This window comes from Macadamia integrifolia, chromosome 6 (genome assembly GCF_013358625.1).
Source record: "Macadamia integrifolia cultivar HAES 741 chromosome 6, SCU_Mint_v3, whole genome shotgun sequence".
Lineage (NCBI taxonomy): Eukaryota > Viridiplantae > Streptophyta > Magnoliopsida > Proteales > Proteaceae > Macadamia > Macadamia integrifolia.
In genome coordinates, this window is record NC_056562.1 from 534491 (window position 1) to 551642 (window position 17152).

General features: G+C 34.8%; 1 protein-coding gene and 1 long non-coding RNA gene across 2 annotated transcripts in view; both read left to right on the forward strand.

Annotated features, from left to right (window-relative positions):
- LOC122082466 (2-oxoglutarate and iron-dependent oxygenase domain-containing protein CP2-like) overlaps positions 1-14617 on the forward strand; it is a 34736-nt gene extending 20119 nt beyond the window's left edge. Inside the window, exons 8-9 of the mRNA XM_042650056.1 lie at positions 13519-13630; positions 14172-14617. Of these exons, the coding sequence (XP_042505990.1) occupies positions 13519-13630; positions 14172-14174 (115 nt within the window). The 3' untranslated portion in view covers positions 14175-14617. The remainder of the gene's footprint in view (positions 1-13518; positions 13631-14171) is intronic.
- A 396-nt stretch (positions 14618-15013) lies between these two features.
- On the forward strand, positions 15014-15467 carry LOC122081502. Its single transcript, XR_006141102.1, has 2 exons — positions 15014-15167; positions 15216-15467. It is a non-coding gene; the product is annotated as an uncharacterized LOC122081502 (long non-coding RNA).
- Positions 15468-17152: the final 1685 nt, after the last annotated feature.

The following is a 17152-nucleotide window of genomic DNA, read 5'->3' on the forward strand; positions in this document are numbered from 1 at the left end:
AGATTGTAAGGATCTTTTCATTCTTGAAAGAGATTGTAAAGGACCCTCTCATCTTGTAAAGAGATTGTACGGATCTTCTTATCCTTAAAAGAGTTTGTAAAGGTTTTCCTGCCTACCTACTGTACCGAAAGGGAAGTGCTAGTGGAATACCTTATAAGTGGAACTTTTAGGGAGTGGACTAGACTCGGATTGAGTCGAACCACCATAAACCTTAGAGTTGTGTAATTGTGTTTATTTATTATTCCGCATATTTTAATTCACAATCACATTTGGGGATCATTATTCGAATAGGTTTAAAATTCACTAGCATAACCTATTCACCCCTCTAAGCTATTTCATTTAACAACAATTAAAAATGAAGAAATAGCACTCTAACTAGATTAATTAATTAGATCCTGTATTCATACCTCCTATTCATATTTTTAGGCCCATTAAAATGATATATTACAAAGAAAACCCTTCGGACTAAAGGTCTAACATATATATAATCCAACACCTAAGGTTTATTTCCACTGAAATAAACACACTTTTTATGTTTTGTTTCATTTGTAGTGTCGTAGGGTCTATAAGATATATGGATTATCATCTCTTATTAGATTTATTGATGGATTAGTGGAAGGTTTTGGTTAGGGGGAAAATATTATTATAGAAGGTGACCTGAATGGACAAGTTGGGAGAGATTGTAAAGGTTACGAAGATGTGCATGGAGGATATGGAATTGGGGAGAGGAATGAGGAGGGGATATCAGTTTTAGACTTTGCGGTAGCCTATGATCTACCCATTGTGAACACGTTCTTTTGAAAAGAGAGATGAGCACCTAGTTACCTACATAAGTGGACAGTATAGCAGCCAAATATTTTCTTCCTAATTAGAATGTCCGACATTGTTATGTAAGGATTGTAAGGTTATATCTGGGAAGAGCCTAACCTGTCAACATGGACTAGGGTCTTGGATATGTGTCTAAGTACGCAAGAACATAAGAAATGGAAACCTGTTTGCTCCAAGATAAGGTGGTGGAGGGTATAAGGAGATTCCATGGATTCATTTACTGATATAGTGGTCAGACGAGGAAAGTGAGACTTTGAGGGAGACACCAATATGATGTGGACCGAGATGATGGCCTTTATTAAGAAGGTTGCTAAAGAAATCCTTGGTGAATCAAAGGGCATTCGTTAGGGGAAACTTGGTGGTGGGATGAGGAGGTATAGACAACCATCAGCACCAAGAAAGATAATTTTGACATAGCAAAGGACCAAAAAAGTAGAAAATGAAAAAGGTATATTGTTGCCAGAAATGAAGCTAGGAAGATTGTGGGGAAAGCAAGGCGAAGAAATATGATGACCTTTATAATATTTTGAACCCGAAGGAAGGGAAAAAACTATCTATAAGATAGCTAAAATGAGAGAAAGGAAGAGTACGGATTTTAATCATGTTAGATGTATTAAATGTGATGATGGTAGAGTGCTAGTAGTCCCTTCTAAGATCGTTTTCTTTCGTCTAGTACCTCGTAGAGATAAACGAGACGCAAATACAATACATAATATATTCTTTTCTGCTCTCATTGAATGAGCAATTCAATAAGAGATCTTGGATCGAATCCATATTGATACATTTGAGTATCTGTTGATACGAAGTATTCTGGCGACCCTGAGGATCCGAGTCTGAGTTGCTGGAATTGATAAGCAAGTAAAGAGGGATTTTTCACCACTAGTAGACCATGCACTTAAACAAGACTGATTTTTTAGATCAATGAAGCTTAAACTTAAAGGATCTAATAAAGCTGGGAGAACTAAGCTAAGAAATATTTCAGTTTATTCAAATGAACGATTTGAAGACCTATTGATTCTAACAACTAATTGCAGAGTTGATCATCCAGACCTTTCAATTCATAGATGTGGATCTCAGACCTGAAAATCTCTTTTTGTCTTATGAACTTTGAGGTGTATTTAGTTTGATATTTGACTCTTTGAGCAGAGCGATAGAGACTCCATTTAACTTAGGTTAATCTAGGCTAGGATGATTATTTTTCCAACCTACTAAATGTAGACAATTTGAGTAGGATTAGACTGGAAGATTGCAATATATATATATATATATATATGAAGGTTGGAGTGGTTGAAGTTAAAGAAGTGTTAAGAAAGATGAAACTGGGTAAGACAACAGGCCAAGATGAGGTCCCAATAGTAGTGTGGAAGAGCTTAGGATTATATGGGGTATCTTGGTAAACCAAGATTTTTACAAGATTATGAGTATAAGGAAAATGCTAGATGAGTGTTGGAGAAGCACTGTATTTGCGATTTACAATATAAAAGGTTTATTTAGAATTGTAAAAACTATAAAGGCATAAAACTAATGAGTCATACTATGATACTGTGGGAGAAGGTTATTGAAGGCCCATGCTCAAAATACGATTAATCCGGCATGGGTTATGTGAGCCTTGAGTAATTTACCGTACAAATTGTAAGATGGGGTGACCAATGATTACTAGTGATTCCGGCTTCATGCAAGCGAGTTGCAGCTTGCAATCCGAACCGAGGATGGGTTGAGAAGAGAAACTACTATCTCAGTTAACCAATTTGTTTTTATGCCAGGTAGATCCACAACATAACCTATTTACCTACTCAGGAGGCTCATGGAAAGAATTAAAATAGGCAAAAAGGTTGTCCATATGGTTTTTATTAGCGTAGAAAAAGCCTATGACAGTTCTCTAAAGAGTTAATCTATCATGTGCTAGAGAAGAGAAGGGCGTTGAGTTAAATATATGGATATAATTAAAGATATGTATGATGATGTGGTGACTAGTGTGAGAACCCTGTGAGAGTAAGGTAGTGAATTCCCAATTACTTTTGGGCTACATCAAGGATCATCTTTAAGCCCTTATTTGTTTGTGCTTATCATGGATGATTTAACTAGGAACATTCAAGACGAGGTTCCATGGTATATGCTCTTTGTTGCCAATATTGTTTTGGTGGATGAGGCAAAAACAAGGATTAATGCTAAGTTGGAACTATGAAGATCAACCATGAGTCAAAAGGTTTTAAGATAAGTCAAACGAAGACAGAGTATTTGATGTATAACTTTAGTCACACTAGGATGGATAACGATATGGTGAAAATTGAGGAGAGAGAGATTCGCAAAGTGACTATTTTAGATATTTGGAGTTAACCATTAATAAAGAAGGTGATATAGAGGATGATGTTTGACAGAGAAATAAAGTGGGATGGATGAAGTAGAGAGGTGCGTCAGGAATGTTGTGACCGAAGGAAAATTCTGTACGACAGTTGTATGACAGGCTATGATGTACGGGGCGGACTGTTGGGCAATTAAGAAACATGTAGATAAGCTATGTATAACAAAGATGAGGATGTTGAGATTGATGTGTGGCAAAACTAGGAAGGATAAATTAAGGAATGAACATATTGGAGTTGATTTGGGAGTTGCTCCGATCTATGATAAGCTCCGAGAAAGTCATTTGAGGTTGTATGGCAATATGTTCGATAGAGGCTGAAGGATGCACTGGTAAGGAACTGTGATCTGATTCAAATTGAAGGAACTAAAAGAGCTAGGGCATACCTAAATGACCGTAAGAGAAGTAGTAAGGGAACACATGCATGGTTTAGGCCTTGTCCCAATTATGACCTAGAGTAGAGCCGATTGGAGGGCAAGATCCATGTAACAAACCACATTTAGCTGAGATTTCACTTTTTGCTATTAGTGTGTTACTTTCCTTTCACTTTTGCTTTTCCTTTTTTGTAATTTCATGGATCCTTGTAGCCAATCCTATTAAGTTGGGATAAGGCTGAATTTTTTTTTTTTGTTGTTTTGTTTGTTTGGTTCTTCATTTAGTCTTTATTAAATATAGTTCTTCAAATCATCTTTGATCTGCCTATCAATCACCGAAATTTCATCATCCTCACTTTAGTATAGCTGACATAATTCAAGTCTTTACTTATCCTCACTCATTTTATTGAGTGACTAAGCTGCAATTACATTAAAAAAAATCTTGTACTTATAATTCTTACCAAATTTTTCCTCTGATCATTTTAAATTAAACAAAAGCAAATTAGAACCATTCCAAAGCTTAAGGTACCTATAAATTTTCTCTAAATGACACCAGATGCAATCATAGTAAGAAGCCAGAATTGATTTTTTTCATAAAATTAGACGAATTTGTCTTTATGAAAAGGCGAGGCATGTACTACCCAAGGAATGCTTCAAATTTATCAAAAGAAAAATTGTTGAAGATAATATTTTTCATTTTAAACAGATATTACAAAAATATCTCAAAGACTTGTTTTTTCAAGAAAATTATCTTAGAGTTCTTTTTTATCATTCCACTGACTCATGAGATATGCACACTATCGAATGAGGACTCTGTGGACGAATTGTTTTTCAACTCGACAACACAGAATTTAGCCGTCATCTACCCATGATGATGCAAACCATGATTTATCGTATTTTCAAAAATTGGAAGTTTTGTCTCGGTTTGGTTTTTAATATTTACTCTTTGGGTTGGTGGGAAAGAGAACATTTTTATCAACCCTATCAAATCTGGATTTTTACTATTGCCAACCAAGATTCATAAATTGGACCCCCCAAGATTAAGGAAGATATAAGTCTTGAAATAATCCAAGTCAGTGGTCATCGACAAGTCTGGAAATGTGCTTTAATAACATTAAGGAGAAAAGCATTTGAAGCAGCAGACCGATTTACTACCAAAGTAACCGATAGTCAAAGATTATTTTGCACAGACATTCATATTGATTACATGGTCAATCTTCAGCAAGAAAGTTAACCCACCTTTATGTCGAAGATATTATTCAGCCAATTATGAGTTTGGTAAACCACCTTCTCATTATAAACCTTCAAGAAGGTATAAGATAATTAAAAACTTTAAATGGAAAAATGGAAGCCTTGGAAAAAAAGGTTTCAACCAAAAAATAAATTTTCAAATAGGTGTTTTGTACATAAATAACCTACAAAACCCAAATTCACATGACAACGTAAATCTAAAAAAGATTGTTGTTGCTTCCTTTGCAATGAACTGGGCCATTTTGCAAATGAATGTCCCAACCAGAAAAATAATCATAAAAAAATAATAAAATTTTTGGAACAAAACAAATTTGATATTATTTTTGAAACAAAGATTTCTGATTCTGAAGACATTCTTTGTGAATTAGAAACTGCTTTGACTTCTGCTTGTTCCGACTCAGATGTCGAATTTATTTTTATGATGCACTCTACCATTGCTTCTCAACCCTCTGAAGAAGCAGAATTACAACAAGTTCCACAACAGGAACAAAACTCTGTTGCTTTCTCTGACCTTGTTAGGAAGATGTTACCATCAATGATTCTTGTTTACTATTTTGTTTTAACAAACATAAAAAACTTTCTTATTCTGAGGTTTACAATTCCTCAAAATTAAATCTCTGGACCACCAGATTTTTTTGATCAAGCCAGTGGAAACACCACTACTTGGGGAACTGATGAAAATACAGTAGAATTTTCGATTTTTAACATTAATCAAATAAAAAGATTGTAGAAGAAACACTCTCAACTGTGATATATTCATATAGGTTTAATACAAATTGAAATTACATCTTTATTTAGGTAGGGAATGGACGTACCAATTATTGCTGCCCTTTTTGATAAAAGATTTATACAAAAGTCCTGTAAAAGCTCTCATAGGAGGAATGGAATCTAATATGGTACATGACCATATTTGGTTCAAACTCAAACCAAACTATTTTGTCTCTATTACAGACCTTGCAGTTTGTGATTCAGTAGTTCTGAAGATTAAAACCCAAAATTTAGAAATGAGATCTGACGGTCATAATCTTGCGGTCCCATGGAAATGTCTTCATGAACTTACTAACATGACTTATACAAAGTTACAACCAGCTTATAAAAGAATAGTTGAGATCTTTGAACCTCGTGCCTATGAAACAGAATTAGAACCTAGGCTCTTAAATTGGCATGACTTAAAGATCCTAAAAAACTGGATTTTGACAGACATCTTGCCAAAACCTCAAGCACCGCCAAGAAATCTCCAAATCTTTGATATCTTGGCTTTTGGAGGTACTTTTTATCTTAAAAGAAGATTTTCCTTTTCTACCATCGGTGAAGGATCTTCTTCATCATCTGCTGTCTAAGGAAGGAATTCAATTTCTGAATATCCTCCTTATAATCCTCAACTTTTTAGAAGCTACGATCCCACGTAGTCTTCTGAACAATCAGATACCCAGTCTGAAGCAGAATCAAATATGCTTTCTTATCATAAATATGAGTTGGAAGACAAAGGGGAAAAAAAAGAAATCATACTGTCATTAAATCAAGGAAATAAACATATTTATGTAAAAGGTATCTTTAAATTCCCACAATTTGAAGAATATAACCTTGATGTCCTTGTTGACACAGGAACAACATACGCTGTTTGTCAATGGAATGCAATCCCTGAACACTATTGGGAAAAAATGGAAAAACCAATTTATGTCCATGGTGTCACAGGAACTTTGGTTACTTTAGAGTACAAAGCTCATAAAGTTCCAATTTATTTGAATAATATACAATTTATTATTCCCAAAATTCTTTTTTTTCCCTTCATGCATAGTGATTTTATTCTTGGAAATACCTTTTTACAAAACCATCTTCCTTTAATGGTTTTACATAATTCTATTAAAATAACTCTAAATTCTACTGAGGTTACGATACCAATTCTCCCTCGATATAGTTTTTTCATTGAGAAAGGTTTTAAACCAAAACCAATTATTAGAATTCTAGAACCCACTCATTGGCTTCACTAAGAATTATATAATAACTTTAGTGACAACCCATTAAAGTAATGGAATAAAAGCCCAAGATTTTTCCATATTCAACTCGATGATCCACTAAAGATCATTAGAGTAAAACCAATTTTATATTTTGAAGATATTAAAGAATTTGATATTCAATTAAAAAAGTTATAAGAACTCAAATTAATTGAGCCATCAACAAGTCCTCACACTAGTCCAACATTTATGGTATGCAACCATGCTGAAAAATTAGAGGAAAAGCCCGTATGGGAATCAACTATAAAAGGCTTAATCAAAACATTATTTTCGATGGATACTTCATCCCAAGAAAATATTTTCTTATTCATAAGACCAGAACAGCTAAATATTTTAGCAAATTTGACTGTAAATCAGGGTTTTGGCAAATCAAATTGACTGACGAGAGTAAACCACTCACAACTTTTAGTGTTCCATTTAATAAACATTATCAATGGACAGTTATTGGTCTTAATAGAGCTCCTCAAATTTTCCAAAGATGGATGGATTCTATATTTGGAGATTTACCTTTTGTGGCTGTATATATTGGTGATATTCTTGTTTTCTCTTCTACTAAAGAAGAACATCAAGAACATCTCAAACAAATCTCTCAAGTATTCCAACAACATGGAATAATTTTAAATAAAAAAAAGATTGAATTAGAGAAAACCTTTATCAATTTTCTTGGACTCATTCTAACACAGAACGGGTTACAATTACAAGATTATATTTTAGGAAAAATAAAAGAGTTTTCTGATAAACTGTATGATAAGAAACACCTACAACAGTTTCTCGAAATTCCCAATTATGGGTGATTTTATTAAGGACCTCTCTAAAAAAGGACCATTACTGAAAAAATTATACAAAGATAGTGAATGGACATGGAATGATTCTGACACAAAGGTTGTCCAACAAATAAAGAGGGAACTAACACATCTTCCTCCAATATATTTTCTTGCGCTAGGTGATTTCCTTATCTTATAAACTGATGCTTCTAATGAGCATTGGGGAGTAGTATTAAAAGCCAAACCCTTGAAAAATCTAACAGACGAATAAGTTTGTGGATGCAATTCAGGAAAATTCATGTATACACAAATACGTTATATTATATTTGAAAAAGAAATTTTAGCCCTTCTTTTTCGATTACAAAAATTCAAAATTTTTCTTATCCCAGAAAAATGGTTTTTAATACTGACCGATAATCAGGCAGTTCGTGATTTTTTGAAATCCAAAAAACGTGAAGAAAATGCCAAAAGAGTTAATTGGTATAATGAAATTAGTCAATATAAATTTGAAGTAGAATATATTAACAGTTTAAGAAATTTTCTTGCAGATTATCTCAGTAGACAATGGATAAATAACAAAGCAATGATGGATGGATAACCATCAAAGGAAAAGACAAGGCAAAAGAGTCCTCAAGCAGACTTACTGCAAAGGAATCTTCTAGCAAACCAACGGCACAAAAGCCTTTTGGGAAAAAATCTTCTGCATCATATACACGGCCTGCTAATAAGATTGATCTATCACAAGTTTCGCTTACCCCAAACGGATCATTTCAGTATTCTCCTACACCAGGAATATCTCAATGGACTCCACTATCTCAGATTCAATGGGCACAAACTCTATTATCTTAAACTCCATATTCTCAAATTCAGTGGGCACAAAACCCATATGAGACCCCTCTCACTTACCTGCAAGTGACTCAGATGCTAAATGATATTCGACTTCGAAATCTCTTACAAAAATAGCCTACAGAAGTCTCTGAATTCAAAATCACTGAATTTCATAGACATCAAGGACTCCCCAACTATGTCTATTACATGATTAATCAAGTATGGAAATCACACTGTGGCAATAAGAAAAAAGCTTTCAGACAAGATTTGCATACTCTTTACACAATCCTTGCTCAATATTTTGTAAACCACAAATGTTTTCAAGAATTGATCTTCAAAATCATAACCCAAACGAATTTTGACAATGATATTTAATATGAGAAAATAAACAATTTTCTCAAGCTTTTTGAATTTCTTACTGATTTTCATGATAAACGTATTTTTCATAAAATCAAACGAATTTGCCTTTATGAAAAGGCGAGGCATGTACTACCTAAGGAATGCTTTAAATTTATCAAAAGAAAAATTGTCGAAGATAATATTTTTCATTTTAAACAGATATTAGAAAAAATATCTAAAAGACTTGTTTTTTCAAGAAAATTATTTTAGAGTTCTTTTTTTATCCTTCCACTGACTTATGGGATATGCACACTATCGAATGGGGACTCTGTGGATGAATTTTTTTTCAACCCGAAAACACAGAATTTGCCCGCCATCTACCCATGATGATGCAAACCATGATTTATATTACTTTCAAAAATTGGAAGTTGTCCCGGTTTGGTTTTTAATATTTACTCCTCTTTGGGCTGGCGGGAAAGAAAACATTTTTACAACCCTATTAAATATGGATTCTTACTACTGCCAACCAAGATTCATATATTGGACCCCCCAAGATTGAAGAAGATATAAGTCTTGAAATAATCCAAGACGGTGATCATTGATAAGTTTGGAAAGGTGCTTTAATAACATTAAGGAGAAAAGCCTTTGAAGCAGAAGGAGACCGATTCACTACCAAAGTAACCGACGGTCGAAGATTATTTTGCACAGACATTCATATTGATTACATGGTCAATCCTCAGCAAGAAACTAAAGCAAATCAATTTCTTGACAATATTATGGACTTGATACCATTGGACGCACCATTGGATTTACTCTTGGATGTCCAATCTACCATTGCCTTATAAGAAGCAATGGATGAAGACTTACTAGGTTATGGAGGACTATTCGGCAGGAAGTTTTGATTCTATAACTGAGCACAACATTGATAATATGATGGAAGCATAAAATGGACCAACCATATAGAACATTATGACATCTCACATGACTCTCATGATGACGTCACCATATTTTACCGGAACTATGCACTTATTACCGGTACTGTAGCAAGTTACTGTTTACGGATTTAAGTTACACTGAAATCCACGGATTTCAGAGGTTTTTAAATCCGGAGTTTATAAAAGGAGACCCTCTCCTCAGTTGTGATCATCGGTTATTCTAGTATCACTATTCTCTCTGAAGTTCTTCTGTAAAGTTCTCTTATTGTATGAAATTTCTGTTTGTATTCTGCCCTGGCTTTGCCCCGGCAGTCTCCAGCTAGAGTTAGTATCAGAGCATCAACGACGATCACTGTGGCTCTTCAGCTTCACCCTTAGATAGCTAAGAGAATCACTTGATTCTCATATCAGAGCTGTTGATCAGTGCGGATTACCGTTGATCTTTAGCAGATCGTCTAATCTATGTTTAATTGCCTTAGATGCTTTAGCTTTGAGGTAGTTGTCAATAATAATGCGGAAAACGAAATTGATTCGGTTTCCTAAGGTATCTGAACTACCTGAATTTGTAAGATATTCAGAATAATGTTTTACACATAATTCATCTCAAGGTGGTGGTAGTTTTGGGAAGAATTGTTGTAGCCAATGGTTAGAATGTGTGCCATCTAACAAATGATAATAATGCATGTATGCTTTTGCAAAGTCTTCAAAAGCATTCATATCATGAAGCTTTAATTTTGTTAAATTAAAACTTATATCATCTATGTAGGTATCAGTGGGTCTGGTACCACAAAATTCTGTTTTTATAATTTTAGTAAATTCTTGAAGGATGTCTTCCCAGCTAGCAAAGTTAGCTAGAAGGTCAGCCTTCATAGCTCTTCCCGCGTCTGTGTTTTGGTATTTTCGAATAAATTGCAGAACATCTCCTTGTAAGTTTCCTGCAATGTACTCAAGGAATTTTTCTTTAGACCATAAATTCTTTTGATTGGTTATCATTATATCAAAAGTTTGTGCCCAATCATCAATTGTTGATTCAGAGTCTTTAAAGGGTATATGGGTCAGGTCAAGATAGGTTCCTCCTGACACAATATTGGTCTTGTTTAAGTCATCTCTTCTTTGGTAGAAAGATATGGGAGTTGGATCATCTTCTTCTTTGGTAGTGAAGATGTTATCTTCAAAATGAGTTTGGGCTCCATATTGAGGGGCGAACTTAGGATCTTTTTCAAGATGATCATGGAAAAAATTTTCTGTTTCGATTTAGAGCTAGACTTAGGATGGTTTGCAACTAGCTCTTCATTTTCTTCTGAAGACTTATCCGTTGTTTCAGTCTTAGATTCATCATCACTAAACAACATATATGCATGTTCTCTAAAAACTGATTTGTGTTCAGTATAGAAAACTTGCATCATGTTTAAAAGTTTTTTCTATTCAGTTGGGTCTGAAGACTCTTTATATCTATATTTCCAATGATCTAAGACTTCCTTATAGTAAGGATAATCATGGTCTTGATTATTTAGTTGGACCGTTGGATTGTTAATCGTTGATATAACGAAAAATTTAGAACGAGCAGTAAATGGTGGATTTGTTTTTGCTCTAGGTCCGAACTGGTCTATTTTTTCATATATTTTGTTAAAAGAAAAATAAGAAAAGTCCATTAAACTATTTAAAGTACTATTGATAGATACTAAGGTAGGGTCAGAATGAAAACTATGATTATATTTTTCTTATATGCTTGAAGCACAAGGGAAAGTAGAAGGATTCATAACTGCTGATTAAATCTGTAATTCTGGTACCTAAGACCGTCTCTTTTTTACTGATCTACCAACAACCAAGCTCTTTTTTTAACGGCAACTTGCCAAAATTAGAGCCAAAAGGCAGATACGAAAGAGGTGTATGAGTTTTGAATTAGTAGATGTAACCAGAAAATGTACCCTTCTATACTCTTTTTTTTTTTATGAGAGTAAGGAAAAGATCAAAACAGAATTAACAGAAAGTTTTAAAGAGACTTACACAGAGAACTACTAAACAAAAGGGGACATCTCAATCCTATTTAAAAGTAAAAGAGGCTCATTCTTCAGGCAACGAATCAACATATTAAATATGTTTCCTTGACAGCTCATCAAGGGAAGTTTTTCTTGCAGCCTAAATATCTGCCACATGGTGGTGGTTCTCAAATTTTGTGGATCCCATCCACATCATCATCTGTCAATGGTTGTAAGTTTCAGTCTGCAATTTTCCCCTGTGGAGGTATAAAGCTCTGAAAACTAGTTGGAACTTGGAACCTTTAGTAGCAGTCTAGTTAGCCTTAAGAAGTAAAGAGGGTAAAACTCAATAAATAGTGGGGCCATTTGGTGGAGATGGGAACACAAATTTGACAATGGATTATCCATGGCATGTACAGCTTATCTTATGGTTCGTGTGCCAGTGGCCCCCTTCCACGTGGCACAGAATGATGGACCTTCAAGATAGTTTCTTACTTTATTTTGAATGGACTGTCAAAAAGGAGATTTTCCCAATTGAAAACTGTCATAACAAATAATGTTAAAACAAGGCATACATTTCTGTGGCAACAACCAAAATAGCCAACATTATATACTGCTACCGTGCTATCAAGGAAAAACGACAATAAAAGGGCATACCCAGCACGAGGCTCCCGCCATTGCGGGGCCTGGTCTGCACGCAGCCTTACCACAGCTTCGTGGAGTGGCTGAAGCAAAGAAACTCGTTTTTGGGCAGAAATGTGAAGTTTAACATTCACTGCCACTGGGCGGCGGTGTGGGGGGGGGTGGCATATGAGCCAATAATGTTGAGAAAAAAATACAGAAAAAAGAACTCTTGATTGAATGTGGGTTCCTCAGTTCTTTAGAGTTCCAGAGCATCACTGGAAAACAAGAGTTGCTGGTAGTGTGTATTAACTCAAGAATCTTGGAAGATTCCCACCCTCTAGTTGGCAAGGCAGGTTGGTCCCGAGAGGAAACTATGACTTGTTCTGGAGTACAGAATTGGTTGAAGCAACGTGTAGAATTCTACTGAAATCTTCGGCTAGTGTAACCTTGACCCGAAATCTCTCCTTTCGCCACTGATATGCTCCGGGACAGAGTCAACGTGGGTACTAAGGTTGGACCTGCAGATAGGCAACTAAACCATGACTTCCACCATTGAACTGCCGGTGAGATTAGACAGCTGTCTCCTCAGTAGAATGATTTGGACTGCAGGCCGTATGATTGTTACACTTCAACCGGGTTATTCTATTCCACCTCTTAGAATAAGAGAACTTAAATCAAAATACTTAATATCACTGCGATACATTTGTACAAACTTTTACCTTGAACACATGCAATGAAGCTGTCAACACTGAAGTGAAATCCAATCCACAAAATAATTTGTTCTATGGATAGCGGCATTGTTGTGGTAAATATCGTAATGGTAGAGGAATTATTACTGCAGGGCACGGATCATCAGATTTTGATATTATCGATCCTAAAAAAAGGAGTTTTCATTTAAATTCTTATTAACTGGGGAGAATTCAAATCAGAAAATAATCAAGAATAAAAAAATCTACAAGGAATTTCGAAATCCATGGATTATTTGATTTCCAAACGGATCAGGCAGTGGGGGTGGGGGGAGGGAGATTTTCCACCAAATCTGTGGATTTCACCCAAGTATCAACATTTCTTTATTGTGTGGCACTCAAAGGTACAAAACTTACATGGTCAATGAGATGTTAGCAATATGTTTTTTACTTTTTCTATTTCTGTTCTTAAATGAGTAAAAGAGAGCCATGTCTGAGCAAGTCCAATGCATAACCATTCTAAATTGTTTCAACAGTTCGGTCTTCAGAGAGCTGAAGAAGTATCAGAAATTTTTTTCCAGCTGGTGTGGAGAGTGCCAACGTGAGAAGAAAGAGAGGCAACTTCAATCAGTAGCCACCACCAAACAGGTAAAGTCCATCTCCCATCTTGGAAACAGTGATGGAAATCATGAAATATGTTGTAGAGCTTACTTGTTAAGGTAAAAAAATTCTGTTGTTGGCCATGCAGGAGTTATTTAGGATGGAAGAATCAAACATGTAATTTTTTCCTGCTGTAACGTATGATGCTAGCAGATTGTAAAATAGCACAAGTCTCATCCTTTACCAGGACACCATGGCATTGCTTTTGGTAATTGCATGGAGGAAACTTAACAGTTTCCTGTGTTCCATCCATTGAATAGATGTCTGTAAATTTGATTTTGATTTTGATTTTTTAAAAAGCTTCTGTAATGAAGTTCTGTTGGTGGACCTGGAACTCTCCTATATGATTATTTGTAGTGCCAAATCTCTGTTAATTTTTCTTATCTGGAGCAAACTCACTGTAGAGGCCTAATTTGAGTTCCTTAATAGTGTTGAAAGTACTTTCTTCTGGAAACCTACTTAAGCTTACAACTTTGGGTTATCCTTAATGTTAACTTGAATATTCCTCATTATTTGGTTTTGTTAACAGTAACCCTAAATTCACATGAAGACGATGCTACTCAACTTTTACAACCTAGCGGATAAATCTTGGAACACTTGAAACGTTGAATGTCTCTTCAGGAAGTCCCTCAATATTCTCACCATGATGCATGAAGGAGAAAGTCATCTTGTCTGTATGGGTAGAAATGATCTGGTGAGATTTGAAGGAAGGAAAACCTTGCGGTAGGTGAAACTTAGAGTCATGGATTATACAAATAACTTGAATTCCTAAAAGGATGTGGTCTGTTAGAAGTCTGTCCATTAAAACAGTATAAATGGTTTAATATTTGATTTAGTTTGGATGATAATAATAGACTGATGTTGTTAGATTTAAATCTAAAAGTTTTTACAATTGGGGAGGGACTGTGTATTCTGTTCATATGGTTGTCACATTGTGTTTTAACGAATGGAGATTCCGAGTTGCAAGTGTGAATATACCTATTGTGTGCATATTGAATTGGATGACATGAGATTCTTGAATGTATTATTATCAGTTGTGTAAGGACAAGATTCTCATTAGTTGGTTACAATCAGTCCTTACCTGAGAAATCCTATTTCTGTTCATAGGTGTTTTCCTATGAACGAAAGAGATGTTCAATAAAGAATCTACTTTCTACATATGTGAATATCAGAAATTGAAAATGCTTGTTTAGATTTATTGCATAAAAGTTGAAACATTCTGATGCATTAGGTATTTTCTTATCTGGAGGTCTATGATATTGCCTAGTGGACGGTTTTAGTTGTAATAAACTTATGTAAACATATTCTATTTTGTATCTTTGAATGTAATTGTCAAGGTAGATGGTTCTTTGCCTGGTAGCGTGGCTCTTGCCCAGTGTAGATGTCAATCACAATACATAGGAGCATCAATAGGAGTGAGATTTTTCGCATTCATAGGTTGGGGTGATTATTTCGCCCTATCTTTGTACTTACTGCAGTTGTCACATTGTCATACTTATTTTTCCCTATTTTGTACTTACTGCAGGTGTCACATTGTCATACTTATTTTTCCCCTATTTTGTACTTACTGCAGGTGTCACATTGTCATACTTATTTTTCCCCTATCTGCCATTGATCTTTACCCCCAATATATATATATATATATATATATAATTTAAAAAACATAATAAGATTACTTAATGAGATCCTACCTCTCATTGATTTGAGCACATCTTGTCGTGTTCTATTCTTTTGTTTCTGTTCCATGATTCTTATCTCTTTGAAGTCGCAAATAATTTGTTCCATTTGTTTGTTTCCCAAGAACTGGAATGACTTGGGGCTTTCATTCCATTATTGTACAGTTGTACTTGTCCTATGAGTGTCTTAAGATTCTTTTAACAAAGGTGAAGGGTCATTCCATGTTTCTGAACTGACACCAACGTAATCCATTCTTGGAAGTCATCGTAATACACAGCAATCACATGCGTCATCGGGACTCAGCTTGGATTTTTGGAACAATTCACAGAGTTATATCTTTTGATAAAATAATAAGTTCATCCAAAATGTTTCTAGAGCTTAGTGTTTGAAAGCTCTTTTATCTAGAGTCCGAATCAGGTCCCTGTACAAGAACCTGAGTTTTGATTCTCGTACAACTAAGAGATGGATGTGTGTACCTACTCTCCGGATCCCTTTTCCCATACTCCTCTCTCCTCATGGTTTATTATTAATCCTACAAAAGAGAATATTTTTTTTTTTTTAATTTTTAATTTTTTAATTAATTTATTTTTTTATAACAGCAGAATAGCTTTATTTTAATCCTACAAAATAATCGACTCCCCTATCTCTTCCCCCCCCCCTCTTATTTTTTTCTTATGTTCATTCTCTCTCTGTGTCTCCGTCTCTCTCTCTCTCTCTCTTCACTGTTTATCAATTTTTTTACTTCATTAAAATAGCTTTATTTTAATCCTACAAAATAGTGCATTCCCTTATCCGTTTCCTTTTTTTTTTTCTTAAGTTCATCCTCTCTCTCTCTCTCTCTCTCTCTCTCTTAATTTTCATTAACATTTTTGTTTTAAAGTTCACTTAAAACCATCTACCAATCTACCGTATCAATACAAAGCAATCAAATTAAAAAAATGAAAAAAGAAGAATTTTTCCTCATCCAGAGGACAGTTCACCCATCATCTTAGGGTTCACAAATCTCTATGGGGTTTCAGTACAAGTACAAAATACCTTTTTAATATCCTCTTCCATGCATATGAAGCGTAAGATGAATGGATCATCGTGGTTAAAAGAAAACGAAATTTCTCCACCTATAGAGTTATCAAAAGGGTTTTTAGACTTGGGGTTTTAATATAAATATTGTAGGAATCAATTAATTAAAGTAAAAATAGAAAATAATTATATATATATATATATATATAAAGAAAAACAGTGCAGGGCATTTAAGTAGAGAAGAAAGATAAAAGGCATTTAAATCGGAAAAGAGAGATAAAAATATTGTAGGTAATCCCGATAGTAAAATTTAGTGGATTACATGTGTCGGTAAAAGGGTCGTACGAGAACTCAAGACCAGATTCTTGTACGAGGACTTGATCCGGCGTCTTTTATCTATAGCTCTTTGCTTATTTCATTATCAAAGATACCAGAATTTTGTTGGGCATGTAGAGGTTTTTTCTGTCTTAGTGGAGGGTTGGTTTCTGTCTCCCAAGTCCCAACTCCTACTCCTAATCCACTTGCAGCACAGAGATAATGTGGAATTAATGCTTTTTTTGTGTCTTTTTTTATTTCAACTCTTAGTTAAATATTAAACATATGCAACTAGGAAGATTTTCTGGCATCAGAATCTGACCTTAACTACCACATTCCCTATGCTCTATCCTCCTGAAAATCCAAGGGTTCAAATATTACACATTACACCTTGTTTGGTACCAAGTTTCCTTCAGTTATCGTGAAGGGGAATCTCTTGATGCGGTCTTTGAAGGTATCACACAATAGGAGACGGTATTATTGACATTGTCTATTAAGGAG